This window comes from Myotis myotis, unplaced genomic scaffold, assembly GCF_014108235.1.
Source record: "Myotis myotis isolate mMyoMyo1 unplaced genomic scaffold, mMyoMyo1.p scaffold_m19_p_10, whole genome shotgun sequence".
Lineage (NCBI taxonomy): Eukaryota > Metazoa > Chordata > Mammalia > Chiroptera > Vespertilionidae > Myotis > Myotis myotis.
This window is the reverse complement of record NW_023416314.1, coordinates 49,666,679-49,685,027: the sequence shown is the minus strand read 5'-3', so window position 1 is coordinate 49,685,027 and position 18,349 is coordinate 49,666,679. Positions and strand designations below refer to the sequence as shown.

Sequence of the window (18,349 nt, the reverse complement as noted above, 5' to 3'; positions counted from 1 at the left end):
TGGAGATGGTAATACTTATCTCACTAGGTTGTTGTGAAGATTAAATGAACCGTGCTTGACACAGTGTTAAATAAGGGTTTACTTAAAAAAATAAGCAAAATTAGGAAATAAAGGAAACTTAAAAAGAAAAATATTAAAGGGTCATATTGTACTGTACATGCTATTTATATTTTCACATGGAAAAATATATTGTGAATAACTATATTAGTAAATATTTTTAAATAACATTGTTTCATGATTACATAGTAATCAATCATTTTCTGCATTTTTATTGAGCACTCACTTTATAGCAAATATTTGGTTTATAAAAGACAACAAAAAAAGATAAGGTCACTGTTTGCATGCTTGTAGTCTAGTGGGGAAGACAGATAAGTAAATTGTATTTTGGTGTTAGAGGAAGAATAGAGTGTTAAATGAGCTTGTAGGAATAGTACCTAACTCGGGTGTGGGGGCCTGAGGAAGCTTTCTGGAGGAAAGGGAAGAAGTGTGTTCCAAGCAGAAGGAATTGCATGTTCAGAGGTAAGGTTAGTACAGGGAAGGACTGACTTCTCAGTCTTCTGGCATGGAGCTTACTGTAATGAAGGACGTCTGTGGTTTATAGTAGCTCCCCGACTAGGCTGTAGATCTCTTCCTAGGCAAGCACTGTAACCCAGAGGAGGTTTTGAGAACCAGGGTTGAACTCAGGAATGAAGGCCTAGGGCTAAAAGAAATAAAAATACATGTTAAGTTTGAAATAACCTGTTAGACACTCAGATGGAAATGTTGAGTGGGACATTGGTTATACATGTCTAAAGTTCAAGAGAGAAATGAGTCATCAATATATCAATAGTATTTAAAGAAAATATTTTTTAAAAGTACACACTTATCCAAAACCTCCTTTTTCAAATAACAGGGCTTTATGGATCAAGGTGAAGATTTGGGACTTTTATTTTTTAAAATATATTTCTTTATTGATTTCAGAGAGGAAGGAGAGAGTGATGGAAACAGTGATGATAGAGAACCATTGATTGGCTGTTAACTGCACGCCCCCTACTGGGGATCGAGCTGGCAACCCAGACATGTGCCCTTGGCTGGAATCGAACCTGGGACCCTTCAGTCCGCAGGCTGACGCTCTATCCACTGAGCCACGTCGGCTAGGGCATGGGACTTTTATTCTAAGAACAGCACAAGTTATGAAAGGTTTAAACTAAGAGACACATAATTAGATTTGGTTGCTGTGGGGAAAATGAATTACAGTAGTTCCCCCTTATCTGAGGGAACTGTATTCAGAGACCCCCAGTGGATCCCTGGAACCTCATATACAGATATACATTTTCTGTTCATGTCTTCCACCCACAAGTTTCATGCCTTTTAATTAAGTACTTATGATGCTCCGTAGTTTTAACTTTTGCAATTTTGAGGTATAACAACAAAACTAGCATGAATTTCTTTTTCCCTTTTCACAATTTCACAGAAGATTCGTTCTTACCATAGATCTTATCAACCTCAGCATATTATTTTTCTTTCCTTAAATCAAGAACTTTCACCTTTCCACTTAAAGGAAATACTTCATGACTTTCCTTTGGCATGTCTGAATTGCCAGCATCACTATTCTTGTGCTTTGGGGCCATTATTAAGAAAAATAAGGGTGACTTGGATACAAGGACTGTGTTACTGCGACAGTGGACCTGATAACCTGGACAGCAACTAGTGACTAACGGGCAGGTAGTGTGTGCAGCGTGGACATGCTGTACAAAAGGAGGATTCATGTTCTGGGTTGCACAGAGCTGGACAGTACAAGATTTCATCATGCTGCTCTGAACAGCATGCAATTTAAAATGTATGAATTGTTTCTTTCTTTCCTTTTTTTTTAAAGAGTTATTTGAGCCAAACTGACATCATATGCCAGGAAGCAAGATTTCAAATGCTCTTGGTATTTTTCATTTAATATTTTTGGACCATGGTTGATTGTGGGTAACTGAAATCGCAGAAAGCGAAACCATAGATAAGGGGGTACTTCTCTATAGAGGGCAAAAGCAAATGTTGGGGAGTTTGATTAGAAGGTTTTACAGTAGTTTGTGTGAAAATTGATGACTTGGTCTGTGATGGGGGCAGATGTGTTCTGTTTATTGCTATTTAACCATTCCAAACTTAGTAGCATCAAGTATCATTTTTGTTCTGTGGGTCAAAAATTCAGATGGTACAAAAGAGGTGGCTTGTCTGTTCTACAATGTCTGAGGCCTTATTCTTGTGAAAAATTGAAGGGCTGAGGTGACTCAAATGCTGGGTTCAGCGAGGACTGTCGAACACAGTTCCTGTATGTGGCCTCTTCATGTGTCTGGGGCTTCTCCAAGCCTGGAGACTGGGTTCAGAAAGAAATCATTTGGAGAGTGAGCAATCCCCAGACCATGGCAAAACTGCAAGTCATACACCAACCATCATCTCTGCCATGCTCCGCTGGTTACAAGCAAGTCAGTATGACCAGCCTAGTTAAAGGGGAGGAGAATTAGACTACACCTCCTGCAAGGAGCTGTGAAGGTCACATTGCAGAAAAGCATGTGGCATACAAGAGTTGGTAGCTTTGCAAAACATCATCTTCCGGAGAAGGAAATGACATAATTCAAGATGTATTTAAGAGGTGAATGTAATAGCACTTGGGGAATGATTGAATTAAGAGATGAAAGAGGAATCAAGGATTCATTCATTTATTCCACAACTATTTAAGTGCCTGTCAATGCCTGGCACTCTTCTGAGGTGATTCTGAGAACTTGAGTGGATGCTGATGCTATTTACTGATTTTGAAAACAATGCAGAGAGATATAGAGAGGATTCAGTTCAATTCTGGATATATTGAGTGAGTTTGAAGTAGATGCCTGTGAGGTGGCATCCAAGTGGAGGTTTCCAGAAGGCAGTTGAATATAATGCATCTAGACTACAGAAGGCAGAATAGTCATAGAATACATTTGGGAATTGTCAGCATAAAGTGAGAAGAGAAAAGAACTTAAAATTGTGCACACTTTAGAGGAGAAAGAGTTGGCAGAGGTGACTAGAGAAAAACAGCCAAAGAGGAGAAAGAAAACTGGTAGCAGAGTTCTTAGGGATAAGAGCATTTTAAGGAGGAGGGGGAGAGATTCAATCGAGAGATCAAATAAGATTGGAATGAAAAGAGGTTCATTGTCTTTAACAATCTAAAAGTCATTTGAAGACTACAGTGAGAGCAGTTTTAAGGAGTGTGGAGGCCAGATTGGAATTGGTTCAGAAATTAGGTCAAAGAGAATGTGTTCATAGATGTAGGAGTTTTGCTATAAATGGAATTTTTTTTCCATCTTACTATTTATATTTTTTAAGCAAGTTATTAACAATCATAAATGAAGACATGTAAATGTATTTTCTACATATAGATTTGGTTTGGAAAGTAATTAGCAACATATTGCAAAGTAGTTTTAATTTTGTAACAATATGTCTCACTATTAATAATATGGGCATTGTATTCCATTTCTTTATACCATCAAAATAATTGTGATTCAAGTGTAAACATCTAGCATCATCTACTGGAATTCATATCATAAGCAATTGACAACATACAAATGGATTGTATTTCAAATATCCATTTCTGGTCATTAAAGCTGACATTCGCACAACACTTTAGAAAGCAGTGGCACATACAGTACTCTCATACCTCTCAGGGATGAATATTATACCCATTATAAAAGGGCTATACCAAGTCTCGCATTATTGCCACTCAGTGTACTTCTATGAAGAATCTGTATCATAAGTTGTGATTGAAAATCCACAATTACAAATATTTAGAATCCCAGATTTTTGACCAATTACGTATGTATTGACATGAAAAGCAATTGGTTAAAGATATCTAACAGTTTAGCTACACTATTATTGACACTTTTATGGCAGTTATTAATGAAACATGCCATCATATCCTCAAATAATCAAAGTGCATAGTGTAAGTCATAATTCTGATCATTAGCAATATGGTTAATATCTCACTGTGAGTTGGGATCTCATCCTTCAAAAAGTCAGCTACCATCATGGATAATTTGCCAGCTTTATTCATCTCGTGTTTCTGGAAGAGGCTAAATTCCCCTCCTTCATGGCCACATCTTATCTTCCTCGGCTCCATTTCCTAACGGCTCCGATAAAGCAGTTTCTGTCCCTTTTCCTTCCAGGTCTAGAGTTAGTAATGATTTCCTACTTTTACTAGTACCTGGGTGCTTCAACATTCATCGCTGCTTCCTTTAACCATGTGTACAACTCTGAATAGTCATTTGATTAATTTATCTTTTAAATCACAGCTGAATCTGATTTTTTATGTTGCTTACTGGTACCCTAATGGTATTCCAGTCCATATAGCTAAGATTCTTTTATGCCTATGGTAAAATTACTTACACAAAAGATTGCATACTTTACCTTAGATTAAATTTTATGTATTTTACTAGAGGCCCGGTGCACAAGATTCATGCACTGGGGGTAGGAGGGTGTCCCTCAGCCTGGCCTGCTCCCTCTCGCAGTCTGGGACCCCTCACTCCTTACCACCCAGCTGCAGTAGAGGCGGGAGAGGCTCCCGCCACCACAGCTGCGCATGCCAGCCATGAACCCGGCTTCTGGCTGAGTGCACTGACCACCAGGGGGCAGCTCCTGTGTTGAGCGTCTGTCCCCTGGGTCAGTGAGCATCATAGCGACCAGTCATTCTGCTGTTCAATCAATTTGCATATTAGCCTTTTATTATCCTATATAATAAAGAGGTAATATGCAAATTGACTGCACACCCTCGCACAAGATGGCCGCCTCCATGTGGGCACAAGATGGCCGGCAGGGGAGGGCAGTTGTGGGCAATCAGGCCTGCAGGGGAGGGCAGTTGGGGGGGACCAGGCCTGCAGGGGAGGGCAAATGGGGGTGACCGGGCCGGCAGGGGAGGGCAGTTTGGGGAGGTACCAGGCTGGCAGGGGAGAAGTTAGGCATTGATCAGGCTGGCAGGGGAGTGGTTAGGGGGTGCTCAGGCTGGCAGGCAGGTGAGTGGTTGAGAGCCAGCAGTCCCAGATTGTGAGAGGGATGTCTGATTGCCGATCCCCTGTGGTATCAGGAGAACCAGCAGTCGGACATTCCCCGAGGGGTCCCAAATTGAGGAGGGTGCAGGCTGGGCTGAGGGGCCCCCCCCGCGCCCCCCCCCTCCCGTGCACGAATTTCGTGCACCGGGCCTCTAGTATAGGATAAAATATCCCAGAAGGGGAAAAATCACTAATATTTATAAAGATGTGATTGAAAGTCCACAATTATAAATATTTAGTGGCAGTAATCAAACCTGGGACCCTTTGGTTTGCAGGCTGACGCTCTATTCACTGAGCCAAACCGGCCAGGGGAAGAACTAATTTTTAATTCCCAAGGACTCTTAAATTTGTGCACCCTTGAACATCTCCTTTCCAAGATCTTTTTATCAAAATGGACCATATTAGATAGTTTAAATGGAATTTTTTAAAAATGGGAAGCAGCTAGCCTAGAGAGAGACATGGTTAAAATAATAGTATAGATCAGTGGTTCTCAACCTTCCTAATGCTGTGACCCTTTAATACAGTTCCTCATGTTGTGGTGACCCCCAACCATAAAATTATTTTTGTTGCTACTTCATAACTGTAATTTTGCTACTGTTATGAATCGTAATGTAATTATCTGATATGCAGGATGTATTTTCATTGTTACAAATTGAACATAATTAAAGCATAGTGATTAATCACAAAAACAATATGTAATTATATATGTGTTTCCCGATGGTCTTAGGTGACCCCTGTGAAAGGGTCATTCAACCCCCAAAGGGGTCACGAACCACAGGTTGAGAACCGCTGGTATAGATGGTTAATCATTATAATGATGTGTTATTAATAGTTATGTAATTAGACAGCATGTTGTAGGGGGGGGGGGTACACCCCCTTGGGAGATACAGATTTGAGTTCTAGTGCCCTTCTCTAACCTCCCAGTAGTTCCTGAGATGGTAGAGCCTTAGGCAATAAATAGGACATTGCCATTGAAATAGGAATAAAAGAAGAAACATTAGGTCAGTTTAGGTGAGTTTGTGTGGCTGTGTATGTTGAAGTTGTTCGTTATGTCTATACTTAAGGAGGGTGAAGTATATCTTGCACTTTTCTCAAGGGTGAAAGGTCTGCTATGTAATTGCTGTACCTTGCTGTATTTTGCTTTGCCTTTTGCCTTCCTTATCTCAAGCCAGTTGACCCTTCTGGGGTCAATATTTCTACACTGAAATATTAATGCAGTTTGTGAATAATTTTCTGAGAAAGAAAACATGTGGGAGGTAGAATAGTGGAGCTATTTTAGTTTATATTGATAATCTGAAAATTATCTTTAATATCTTTAACATATAATTGCATATTCTGATGGAAGTCAACATGATGTAGTAAAGAAATAATGCCTGGGCTATGGCTGGGGGTAGGGGCAGATTTAATTCTGACTTTGTGTAAAGTAGTTTTGTAACCGTAGACAGATTATTTCATAATGTGTGAAATGAAGGGGCATGTTGTTGCATGCCTTTATTGGCCTTTTTTTCTGTATAATTCTACAGTTCTATAAGAACTCCCCCTAGGAAAAGCTTTGCTTACTAAAGAATAACCACAATATTGTCTATGGGATCTAAAAATAGATGTTGAACTAATCTGATGTTGTGTGTGTTGCTTCTGCTCTTCTTTTACTTATCAGTCACCCCCAAAAAAGTTTTTTGTGGGTTTCATTTCAGGTGCCCTAATGCATGAGTTATCAAACGATGGTGCTCGTAGACAGTTTGAATTTTATCTAGAAGAAATGGTCCTGCCTCTCATGGTAGCGAGTGCCCAGAGTGGGGAACGAGAGTGCCACATAGTGGTGCTGACGGACGACGATGTGGTTGATTGGGATGAAGAGTATCCACCCCAGATGGGAGAAGAATATTCACAAAGTAAGTATTGTGACATGTTTTCTCAATCTAGAATCAAAATTTTTTTTTTTTAAATAATGATTAAAAGGACAGTTTTTATAAAGAAAGTGCATTGAACTCTTAACTATACCAGGAGTGTGCAGACTGGTTTATGGGCCAAGTCCAGCCTATTGCCTGTTTTTATAAAGTTTTCTGTATTGTCTATGGCTGCTTTTGTGCTACAGTGTCAGAGTTCAGTAGTTGCAACGGAGACTGCATGACTCGCAAAGCCCAAAATACTTACTATCTGGCCCTTTACAGGAAAAGTGTGCCCACCCCTGACATACACAGAGATGGTCAACTCTTTGTTCAATATCTGGATGTTGATGGATGTTTTTTTCTTTGAATTTGGAAGCATCCTAGCGAAGTAGATCCTGGGGTAGTATATCATTAAAAAACTGTTTTTAATTTTTATTTATTTATTTATAAATATATTTTAACCCTTTGCGGTCGTTTGTCTACTCTCAGCCACCAAAGCTTTTTTACCGTTCCGGTCGTATATCTGCTCTCAGCCACCACAGCAAGGAACCGTACGAATCTTAACTCCATTCATGTGTCAGTTCATAATTTCTCTGAAAGCTCTTAAGTGTCTAAGCGACCTTGTCACGAACCAAAACACTGCCCTGACAAATCGGAGATATCGAAACTCAATATAAACAAACGCGGTCGTTCCACACTCGCCATGCAAAACACCGTGGCGAGTCAGTCGCCTTTTGAGAGTGAAGAAATCGACAAGCTTCGGAGATACTTCGCAGAATTTCAAATAAAGCTTTACAAATTACGTTTAACTGTAATTAGGCATTCTCGCTTGTTAAGATATTTCAAAATAATACTCCAAAATGGCAAAAAGAAAGTTACCGAATAAGTGTACTGTGAATCTGAAAGTAACGATGAGTTTTATTTTGGCACCTTGAATACTGACTCTGACGTAGACAGTGATAACGTTTGTAGTGATTCTACTAGTAGTGACGTAGTTCCAAAAAAGAATGAATAAATCTTGTTTATCCTTCATAATCTTGCATGTTATGTATCACTGCTCTTTCAGTGGAAATTAATTCCGACCAGTACAACACCCATGTCCAAATTTAATACGACCGCAAAGAGTTAATTGATTTTGGAGAGGAAGGGAGAGGGAGAGAGAGAAACATCAATGATGAGAGAGAATCATTGATCGGCTGCTTCCTGCACGCCCCCTACTGGGGATTAAGCCCGCAACCTGGGAATGTGCCCTTGACCAGAATCGAGCCTGGGACCCTTCAGTCTGCAGGCTGACGCTCTGTCCACTGAGCCAAACCGGCTAGGGCTAAGCAATTTTTAAAGGTGAATTTTTATTTGTATATAAAATGAGAAGCTTCAACACATTGATTTCAAGAATGATTTTAATTTCTAAGATGTTCCTTTTTAAGTATATGCGTTTGGAGGATACAATGAGCCTTCAGAAAGCTTTGTGGAACTATAGTTAGGTAATTCTGACCAAAACTGTGTCTTGAGCAGCAGTGACAAACTTTTTTTTTTTTTCCAAAATATATTTTATTGATTTTTTACAGAGAGGAAAGGAGAGAGAGAGAGTGTTAGAAACATCGATGAGAGAGAAACATTGATCAGCTGCCTCCTGCACACCTCCTACTGGGGATGTGCCCGCAACCATGGTACATGCCTTTGACCGGAATTGAACCTGGGACCTTTCAGTCTGCAGGCCGAAGCTCTATCCACTGAGCCAAACCAGTCAGGGCAACCAACTTTTTGCTTGCTTCACTTTCAAACGTTTTCCATTAGAGCCTTTTGATTTCTTTTTGTTAGAAAATTTATCTTATTTTCATCTTCATGAACCCAATAGAGTATTTTTGACCAGTTTTATAGACTGAAAAAAAGGGAGAGTAAAAAACAAAACAAAAAACATTTAAGGAACTAGGTAAAATAGCCCAGCATCTGTAAGTCTGTGTTGACTCGCTAAGGTTTAAATAAAAAGTATAGGAATACAGAAAATGCCAAAACCCTTAAATGATTTTTTTTTATTTTACTTGTTACCCTTTTCTAAAAACAAAACAAAGTAGACTCCAAGTGGTATGCTTTTTGACTTCTAAAGAAGATTTTCAAAGACTGTTTTTTCACAAATATTGGTAGCACTTTTCAGAGTTTATATTGAGACATTTTCATTGCATGATGTACTTAGATAAGTGATTCTTTTGTCGACAATTGTAGTAATAGGCATTTCTGTTGTTATTTCCTCATTCGTAGGCCCTTTGCTAACCATGGGTTTCTATAATAATATGTGGAATAAAAAGTTGAATGAAACACAGGAAAAATGAAAGATTACCAAAAATTAAGAGAGATATCTAAATGAACAAACTTATAATTTGTATTTTAGTTTTCAAAAAGTTTGACTGAAAGAGTAGAGCCAACATAGAACACAGAAATGACATTCTGGTGATGTAGAGGTTATAATATACCTGGCTTTTCCTTAATTGTGAGCTTTCCATTTCAGTGTTGTTGTGTTTTTTTTGTTTGTTTTTTGTTATCTTAAGCTTTGACGCTTAAAAGGACTGAAAACATTTTTTACTTGTCTAAATGGTTCATTTTGTGCCAAGATATTCCAACCTGAAAGAACATTCATTTGAGGAGACAGAGATAGCCTCTTCACGCCTGATTTTCCTAAATGTGACATTATGACACCATCCATTCTGAGATGTCAAAAATATGTATCTTAACATATCAATAATCTTAAGGGCATAGTTAATAATCACAGTATACTCCATGAGTAGCATCTGTATACGTATTTTTCTTTTATTGACTCTTAAACCAGCATGTTTGGTTTGTGAGTGTTTTTTCTTTTTTTTTTTGAAAAAAACCTTTGCAGTTCACCTTTTAAGGGAGATAACTCCACCTGAAAGAGAGAAGGCGAGGAAGGCCCATCAGTCTAACTCCCTGAAGTTCCCAGCACATGTGGAAGACTCAACATGTTGTCAGTGGAATGTCTGTCCTTTGCAAAGCCAGTTTGCTCTAAACAGACTAACCTAGGCAGAACATGCTCGAATCTGCCATTTTTAACATCAGTTTTAAATGGGGCTGTTCGCCTGAATGGAAAACATTTGTGGGGAGGGTCTTTGCCTTTTTGGGGAGTTATTAATAGTTGCTCAATCCATGAAATGTAAGATGTATCCATTTGTACTTCCTAACAAGGCATTTGTTAGTCTCAGACAAGGCCTTGTAGGCATCATAGCAAGTCCTTGAACTTTGCCTGCTGGAAAATGTGATCTTGATATCTTCTTTTGGTTCTCTGATTTGAAGAAATATGGGCAGATCCTCTTCCAATAAGTTTACATATGATATATCTTTCAGAAGGAGCTTCTTCCTATGGATTGGGTCACCTGATTGGTTTTAAAGCTTTTCTTGTTTCAACTTCAGTGTTGCTTTTACATTAACTGTACTGAATTGTCCTGTCATGTTGGCCAGCCGTCCTTTGGCATCACTGCATCCACTATGTGGGCTTTCAGGGTTGTGAGCCCCATTTGATTATCAGAATAAGTTTCTTATATTCAAGTACTTTGATTTTTAACAAGAAAATATTTTTCCTTTTTGTTTTCAGTTATTTATAGCACAAAATTATACAGATTTTTCAAGTACATTGAAAACAGAGATGTGGCCAAATCAGTTTTGAAGGAGAGGGGTCTTAAGAAGATTCGATTGGGAATAGAAGGTAAGACATTTTCATTATATTTTGTTAATTTGTTTTGAAAAAAAAAAAGTTAAAAATTGGATTTCATTTAGAATATAGTTTGAGAGGAAAACTCAGATAAATGATTATATCAAATGATCATGTAGATCTATTTATGTTTATAATAAGCTTCCTTTCTGAGAAAATAGGCCATTAGAAATTTTTATTCCACAGGATTCCCTAGCAATGAGAAATATGAATTACCTTTTCTGTTATAACTTGCCCTAATGATTTTTTGGCTGAGCCCATATGTTTTTAGATTGCTTTTTACATTGACTTAAATGAATTTTTCCAGATGCTGTGTTAGATGCTTCTTTTATTTAAAGTCCCCTTGTAAGAATAAAACATCTTTCTTGGCATAACATGGCATAGTGTAAAGAATAAAGCTTCTGGAGCCAGATTGGTTGTGTTCAAATCCTATGACTTAATAATTGTTTGATGTTGGCCACCACACTTTTCTATGCCCGTTTCCTCATCTAAATACGTTATAGGGTTATTGTGATGATAGAATGAGTTGATACATGAAAAACACTTAAAGCAGTAGTAATTTCTCAGTTTATGTTTGTGGTGGTGATAGTGACGATAATGGTGTTGATCACTGACCAAGTCAAACTGTTGGAGATCACAATACAGCAGATCCTCGAACAATTTTGTCACAACATTGGTGAGATACTGTAGGAACTTGACTCTTGTTTATATCTATTAGCCTTTGGTAGAATTGGTTTCATTTTATCATTTGCTTAAAGTCACAAAACCTATTGACAACATAAGTGAAGGCTTACTCTAATGGGCTGCTGAGACATGGGGAAGATTGTAGAAACAGAGTCTTTGCTGGAAGAAGAAACTTTGGGCTTAAAAAAAAGTAGTGAAATTGCTGACAGTTTTACCAGTTTGTGTCTTCTGTCATTTGCAAACATTGAGATTTAACTGCTTGATCTCAGTGCAAGAGTAAAAGCAACTGGGAGCTACTTTAGATTGGGAAGACAAGGATGGCTTCTGTAACGAGGTGGCATTTTAGTTGAAGCCCAATGACAAGTAGGTTGGAACCAGGTTATAAAAAGCTTTATATACTGTGCTACAGAGTACAGACCTCCCCCTTTAGGGTTGAGAAAACTATTGGTATTTTTTTTAGCAGGATATAATATGATTACACTTGTGTTAGAGTTGTGATTCTGTGTAGAGAATTAGATGAGATGGGAATTTTAAAGACTTACTAATAGCCCCAGAGGAATCCAGGACGAGGGAATACAGATGGAGACCTTTCTGATGTCTCGTGCCGTCCTTCGGGTGGTAGTTGGCTGAAGTGTGAAATGCAGAGGACATTCTGCAGAAGGTCTTTAGTCTTGCTTGCCCTGTGCCCTCCTCACCTCAACACACACACACACACCCACTCCACACGTGGCTAAATATATACATTACCTACCACTACTGCCCATATAGATCCCCTTATGCAGTAAGCATTAATTGAGTCCCCATTATATGAGGCCTATTTTTTTTTCTGATTCTAACTATGGCCCATGGGCCAAATCCAGTCCATTGCCTGCTTTTTATAAATAGTTTATTGAAACATAGTTCATTCATTTATGTATTGTCTGTAGCTGATTTCACTTTACAGTATAACATAGTTGAGATAGCAACTGAATGGCCCACAAGCCTCAAATGTATATTTATTTTCTGGCCTTTTACAGAAAATGTTTGCCAGTCCCTGGTCTAAACTAGCAATTCTTGCTAATAGGAAGGAGGAAAGGGACTCGTAATAATTTCTAAGGATATTATGTCTTTGGAGAATTGCATTATCTGGTAAATGACCCAAAGTTTTCCAAATCTCACTAGTTAGTTGTTTTCAGTGATTATGATCCAAGAGAAGGAATATATAATTAGTTAGGAAAAGCTACTTTGGAATTGCCAATCTAGATGAACTACTTGGTTGTTGGAAATAGTAGCAATAAAATATATGGGGTTAAAATACTGGCTTTGCTTACCTACGTGCAGAATTATCTAGAACAGGGGTGGGCAAACTTTTTGACTCGAGGGCCACAATGGGTTCTTAAACTGGACCGGAGGGCCAGAACAAAAGCATGGATGGAGTGTGTGTGTGAACTAATATAAATTCAAAGTAAACATCATTACATAAAAGGGTACGGTCTTTTTTTTTTTTAGTTTTATTCATTTCAAACGGGCCATAGTTTGCCCACGGCTGATCTAGAACCAGTGAAGCTGGAGAGCTCTACAGCTCTTTGTCATTTAACCAGAAAAGGAAAGAAAAAAAACAGAGCAAGATGAAAATGTGATTTAGGTTTGAGGAAAGTAGAAGGCAGATGTGGCAGTAAACTTCATCAGGTCATGAGGCCAGATAATCCTGTGAAGGGAAGGACGGGTGCAAGAGTAGTAAGAATACACAGCTAGAGCCCAAGATGTACTAGATTACATACCATTTTACTGGGGACCCATCTTTTCCATGCTCTTGAAGAACGTTTTACTGGTGGTTGGTGTAGTGAGTAGCTGAGAGAGGATGGCAGACAGTCATCAGTTCAACAGCCAGAAACTAAAATTCTGAAATAATTTAAACTAAGGAAATGGAATATTGGTCTTTGTTTTAATATCTGCTTGTTCAGGAGCTACGGCAGAAAAGCCCTCTAGACTAAATTGGATGAGAGGTGTGGGGGGCCATGTATGTGGGAGTATGTATCTTCAGCTTCTAAAGCCCCTCTCTCCTCCAGGTTATCCTACCTATAAAGAAAAAATAAAGAAAAGGCCTGGGGGCCGCCCAGAAGTGATTTACAACTATGTCCAAAGACCCTTTATTCGAATGTCCTGGGAGAAGGAAGAAGGAAAGAGTCGGCATGTAGACTTTCAGTGTGTAAAGAGTAAATCTATCACCAACCTTGCAGCAGCTGCCGCAGACATTCCCCAGGACCAGCTGGTAGTCATGCACCCAACTCCGCAAGTGGATGAGCTGGATATTCTTCCCATCCACCCCCCTTCCGGCAACAATGACCTCGATCCTGATGCACAGAATCCAATGCCGTGATGCCGATGTTCCTTGAAACCACAGCATGCTACTGTTCATGGTGACGTTGCACTCTCCTCATTCTGCACTGCAAGGCCACTCTTCATCATGAGATGCACATCATGTTTAGGATGTTGCAGTGTAGGCTTTTTTAAAGACCAAAGGTAGCTGAATGGTTTTTAAAATGCATACAACTCTAGCATCCTGAGGTTCTAGTTATATAAATGTATTTGTTTACCAGTAGGTTTGTGAAATTGGTTCTTTGTATGGGGGACAGTCCTTTTTCACACAATTAGATCTTTTCAGACGTGGTGGTGGAAATTGGCAGCTGGGGTACTTTCGGTCTAGATTGATATGTCACACCCCAGATAAAATGCAGAATATTACATAGTTGCACTTTATAAATGGTGGTTAAATGGAACTGTTGAAGCCATTTTTATAGTTGTGATGCACAATGTAACTTTAAGTGCTTCTATCAAAGTATTCCTTCAGTAAAATGTGTATAGTTTACTGCCCATGATGAGCAAAAAAATATTTATCATTGGGCTTATCTGAATGATTAGAATGAGATTCAGTGCCCATATCTTAAGAGTTCAGTTATCTCCAGTGCCGGCTTCACCCTTTTAGAGTGAGTCACACACAGGGAGTGTGAACATCAGGGGTGGTTTATTATCCAGTCTGCCTTACCCTTAATCTGTTCACAGATATTTATTTACTAATTTTTTTCATAAGAGTTATGGGTTAGGAAAATGAAGTGTTTGCTCTTCATTTACTAAATGATTGTAAACTCGAGTTTTTCATCAAAATAAAATTCCATTGTTTAATGTTTCTGATCAACTTTATAACCTTGACCATTTTTACTCATAATTAGCAGACTTCGTGTCTTCATGGTGTCAATATAATTGGAAAACAAAGCAGCGCATGGACTCAGATTTGGTATGTATGTGATGAGGCACTTGGATTCCCTACTAATCATAAAATAGATCTGAAAAGATGACATTTTCTAGTTCAGCCTGAAATACCTTGACTAGATCATACAGTAAGTTTCAGAACCAGTTTCTGACACTAGTTCGGTGCTTTTCCCATTTTTACTCTGCTTTGTATTATTACTTGTACAAATGATATTTTTAAAAAATATTCTGTGACCCATGAAGAAGGAACCAGATGTAGCAGTCAGGTGCTTTGGGTTTGGGGGCACAGTGTTGGGAGTCATCCAGCCGTGAGCACGGGGGGTGGGGGGGGGGTGTTTGTTATGTCTACGTTTGAATTTTGTGTAACATCTAAATTGCAGCAATTTGGAGATTAACTACTTTAACAGGAATGATGCCAGTTCCAGAATTGGCATGGATCATCCTTAAAACCCACGGGAGAAAATTGATGAACCAGCCCTGTAGCATGTTTTTATAATTATTTGAAATGTGAACAGTATTTATAGAACAAGGGAAACATTTATTAAAAATATTTAACTGTCTAATACATTATACTTTAACCCATATTTATAGTAAAGGATTCTTACAAGGAAGAATAAACAGCTTTATGATACAATTAGTATAAGAAATATCCACATGGGGGACTTCTTTGTAGTGTAAAAACACCATACATCTGAAATGACCATTTGCATATAAAAGCTACCAATGATGCTTCTGTGCACAATGATTAAAAAATTCAACACAAACAGAATCCAAAATATACAATTAATGCAAGCTATACACAGCTAGCCCAATCAATGATGAGGAAATACTGGAGCAGGCTTAGTTCCATTGTGTCTGAAGTTACACATAGTAAGATTGACTTGTATCAATGGCTCTGAGATGGCTTTTATGAAGACAGTACATAAAAGCTGTTCTCTCCTTACCCAGTAAGCTTCGCAGACTGTAAAGCTCCACCAGTAATGCACTTTGATACTGTAGCTGTTGCTAAAGCAACACGTAGTGTTTACAGCGGCCATGGCAAGTCGCTAAAGTCAACAGGGCCACCCAGCCCAGCATCTGCTTCCAAGAGGCTCATTATGACAGCCATTGCTGCTTCATCGTTACTGGGACTACTTGAGCCTTGATCGTTGTCTATCATGTCTATGCCTATATGAGGGTTCTCCCCTGTGGGAAGAGAGAAAGAGTGGTTAGTGGTGATACCAAAGTGTGTTTACCTTAGTAAGCAATTCCTAAGCACACGTTTATCTTAATAGTAGGATGAGAACAGCTCCTTTTGGTGCTACACTGCCATATTTTTATATATATATATATCCTATATAATAAAAGGGTAATATGCAAATTAACCCTAACAGCAGAACGACTAGGAATGACTGGTCACTATGACACACACTGACCACCAGGGGGCAGATGCTCAATGCAGGAGTTGCCCTCTGGTGGTCAGTGCGCTCTCACAGCGGGAGCTCTGCTCAGCCACAAGTCAGGCTGCCAGCTGCCAGCACAGCGGTGGTGATGGAAGCCTCTCCCACCTCCTCAGCAGTGCTAAGGATGTCCGACTGCAGCTTAAGGCCTGCTCCCTGCTGGCAAGTGGACATCCCCCGAGGGCTGCCAGAGGGATGTCTGACTGCTAGCTTAGGCTCAATCCCCCAGGGAGCAGGCCTAAGCCAGCAGGTGGACATCCCCCGAGGGGTCCCAGACCGCCAGAGGGCACAGGCTGGGCTGAGAGACACCCCGCCCCCCCAGTGCACAAATTTTTGTGCACCGGGCCTCTAGTATATATATATACTTTTTAAACTCTGGGTTTTTAGAGGGAAGAACCAACTTTTTAGAAACAGTACTTCAATAATAAAGATTAAAAGCATCTGAGTTGACTTCAATTTAATTTTCTGATATAATTATAAGGATGGAGTTACACAGGGAAAGAAATAGGAAGGAAGGTAGAGATTAGGAAAAGGACATCTAGAAAGATAATTATAGAAAAAGACAGATGGGATGGGAGAAGTGGACCCTTTAATACCCTCTGAAACGCATGCTATCACCCTTCTGGGCTTTATCTCTAAACCTCTGAAGAGGTTATGCCCTAACATGGTGGAGAAAGCCTGTGCATGTCTAAGCTGCTGTAATCTTCTGAGTTCAGGCACAAACTTGGATACTCCAATCAGAACTCAACTTGGAAGTAAAGTTTTAAAGAAATTTTAAACTTTGTTATCAAATTTATCTAGAACAAGCTTGTTTGGTACATTTATATTATTAAAATTGACATGTCAGATGTGTTGAAAAGTTATTGTCATGGAAATGAATAAAATGCCACTTACCAAGAATAGAAGAACTATCAGAATATGGATAACCTGGGTGCTCCTGAGCCTGCCCTGGTAGTAGGCCACTGGAAGGAATGTCTGGAGTCCCTCCATTTAAAATCTACAAACAAAAGTGAAGTTTTCACATCACCAGCAGTTTCAGTCAGTATATGCTTACCAAGGACCATGCTGAAAAAAAGCTTCAAATGGCTGCAGTTTCCTATTGGATGATTTCAGACAAATTGTTAAAAATGGTCAAAGAAAAAAAAAACAAATACTCTCCCCAAAACTTCTTTTCTCTTCATTAGATTCCACCCACACAGGCGATTTAAAGGCTGAATAAAATCCCTAGAGCATTCAGTTACCTTGGATCATGCTGCTCACATATTTCTTTAGGGCCAAGGACTAAACCTCAGTGAGCCCAGCTGGGCAGTTCCCCTATAAGGGAGTAAAACTTACAGCAACAGATGTTGCTGAAGAAGAAATAAGAGCTTGTTAAACTGGGAAGAGGCACAGCTCTGAGGAATCACAAATGAAAACGAAAAACTAGAAGTAAATCTCTCCTCACCAGTTAACTACAGGTCCCGCTTCCAGTAACCAGTGGTTTAAGTTCTTAAGGCCCTGAAAAGCATTATTACTCCTCAGTAGCAGAATTCTCATTCTGTCTGCTTCCTCCCTCCCCCACCACCCACGGCTTCCTTCCCCACTGAGCCTCCTGGGAGAAAAGCACCTGGGAGAAGTATTTGGATGCAGGTGAGGGAAACTGGTAGCTCCTTGAATTTCAGGAGAGTCGGTGATTTCAGGCCTTGCTAGTAGGTGGCATTACAACTTCCTTATCTCTGCAGTTCAAATATTTGTTCTGGTATCCCCTTTATACAATTTAAAAAATGAGGACTTCAAAGAACTTTTGTTTATGTGGGTTATATTTATCAATGTTTAGTATATTTAAAGTTAAAAATGATAAATTCTTAAAATAATAAACCTATTACATGTTAACATGAATACCATCTTAATGAAAAATAACTTTTCCAAAATAACAAAAAATTAGTGGTGTCATTGATTTACATTTTTAAAAAATCCAGTGTCTGCCTTAGTAGAATTTGACAGGATTCTCATATGCTTCATTTAGTCTGTTTAGATGTGTTGTTTGATCATAGTATATGAAGGAAATCTGGTCTCCTAGTTATATAAGTGGAAAAGGAAGGTGTATTTTAATAGTTTTTTTTTCAAATAGTTGTGGAATTAATCTTTGATATTACATCAAAACTCAGTAAGTGGAAGTTTCTCAAAAGATTAGCTGCAATGTGGAATCTGAAACCACATCAATGAAGTTTTTGTACTCCGGTTAAAATCCATTGGTATATCCATCTTAGGATGGATCTTTTAACTCTGCATGATTGTAAAACACCTTGCACTGGGCGCACTCTCTGTCCCGCGAGCATGCCT

At 39.0% G+C, this 18,349-nt stretch overlaps 2 protein-coding genes across 29 annotated transcripts in view; one reads left to right on the top strand and one right to left on the bottom strand.

Moving 5' to 3' along the window:
• BTBD10 (BTB domain containing 10) overlaps positions 1–14,837 on the top strand; it is a 62,511-nt gene extending 47,674 nt beyond the window's left edge. For 4 of the 6 annotated variants that reach the window (XM_036325473.1, XM_036325472.1, XM_036325469.1 and 1 more), the window contains 3 exons: positions 6,737–6,934; positions 10,539–10,649; positions 13,388–14,514. In XM_036325473.1, coding sequence (XP_036181366.1) covers positions 6,737–6,934; positions 10,539–10,649; positions 13,388–13,698 — 620 coding nt within the window. In that variant the 3' untranslated portion in view covers positions 13,699–14,514. Of the gene's footprint in view, positions 1–6,736; positions 6,935–10,538; positions 10,650–13,387; positions 14,515–14,548 lie in introns of those variants that run through there. The other 2 variants (XR_004970434.1, XR_004970433.1) reach the window with 2 other exon arrangements.
• Positions 14,838–15,105: 268 nt separating this feature from the next.
• The window catches only part of ARNTL (aryl hydrocarbon receptor nuclear translocator like), a 105,669-nt gene continuing 102,425 nt past the window's right edge, over positions 15,106–18,349 (bottom strand). For 20 of the 23 annotated variants that reach the window (XM_036325448.1, XM_036325453.1, XM_036325447.1 and 17 more), the window contains 2 exons: positions 16,922–17,024; positions 15,106–15,773 (listed from right to left, as the gene is read on the bottom strand). In XM_036325448.1, the coding sequence (XP_036181341.1) occupies positions 15,613–15,773; positions 16,922–17,024 (264 nt within the window). In that variant the 3' untranslated portion in view covers positions 15,106–15,612. The other 3 variants (XR_004970432.1, XM_036325468.1, XM_036325467.1) reach the window with 3 other exon arrangements.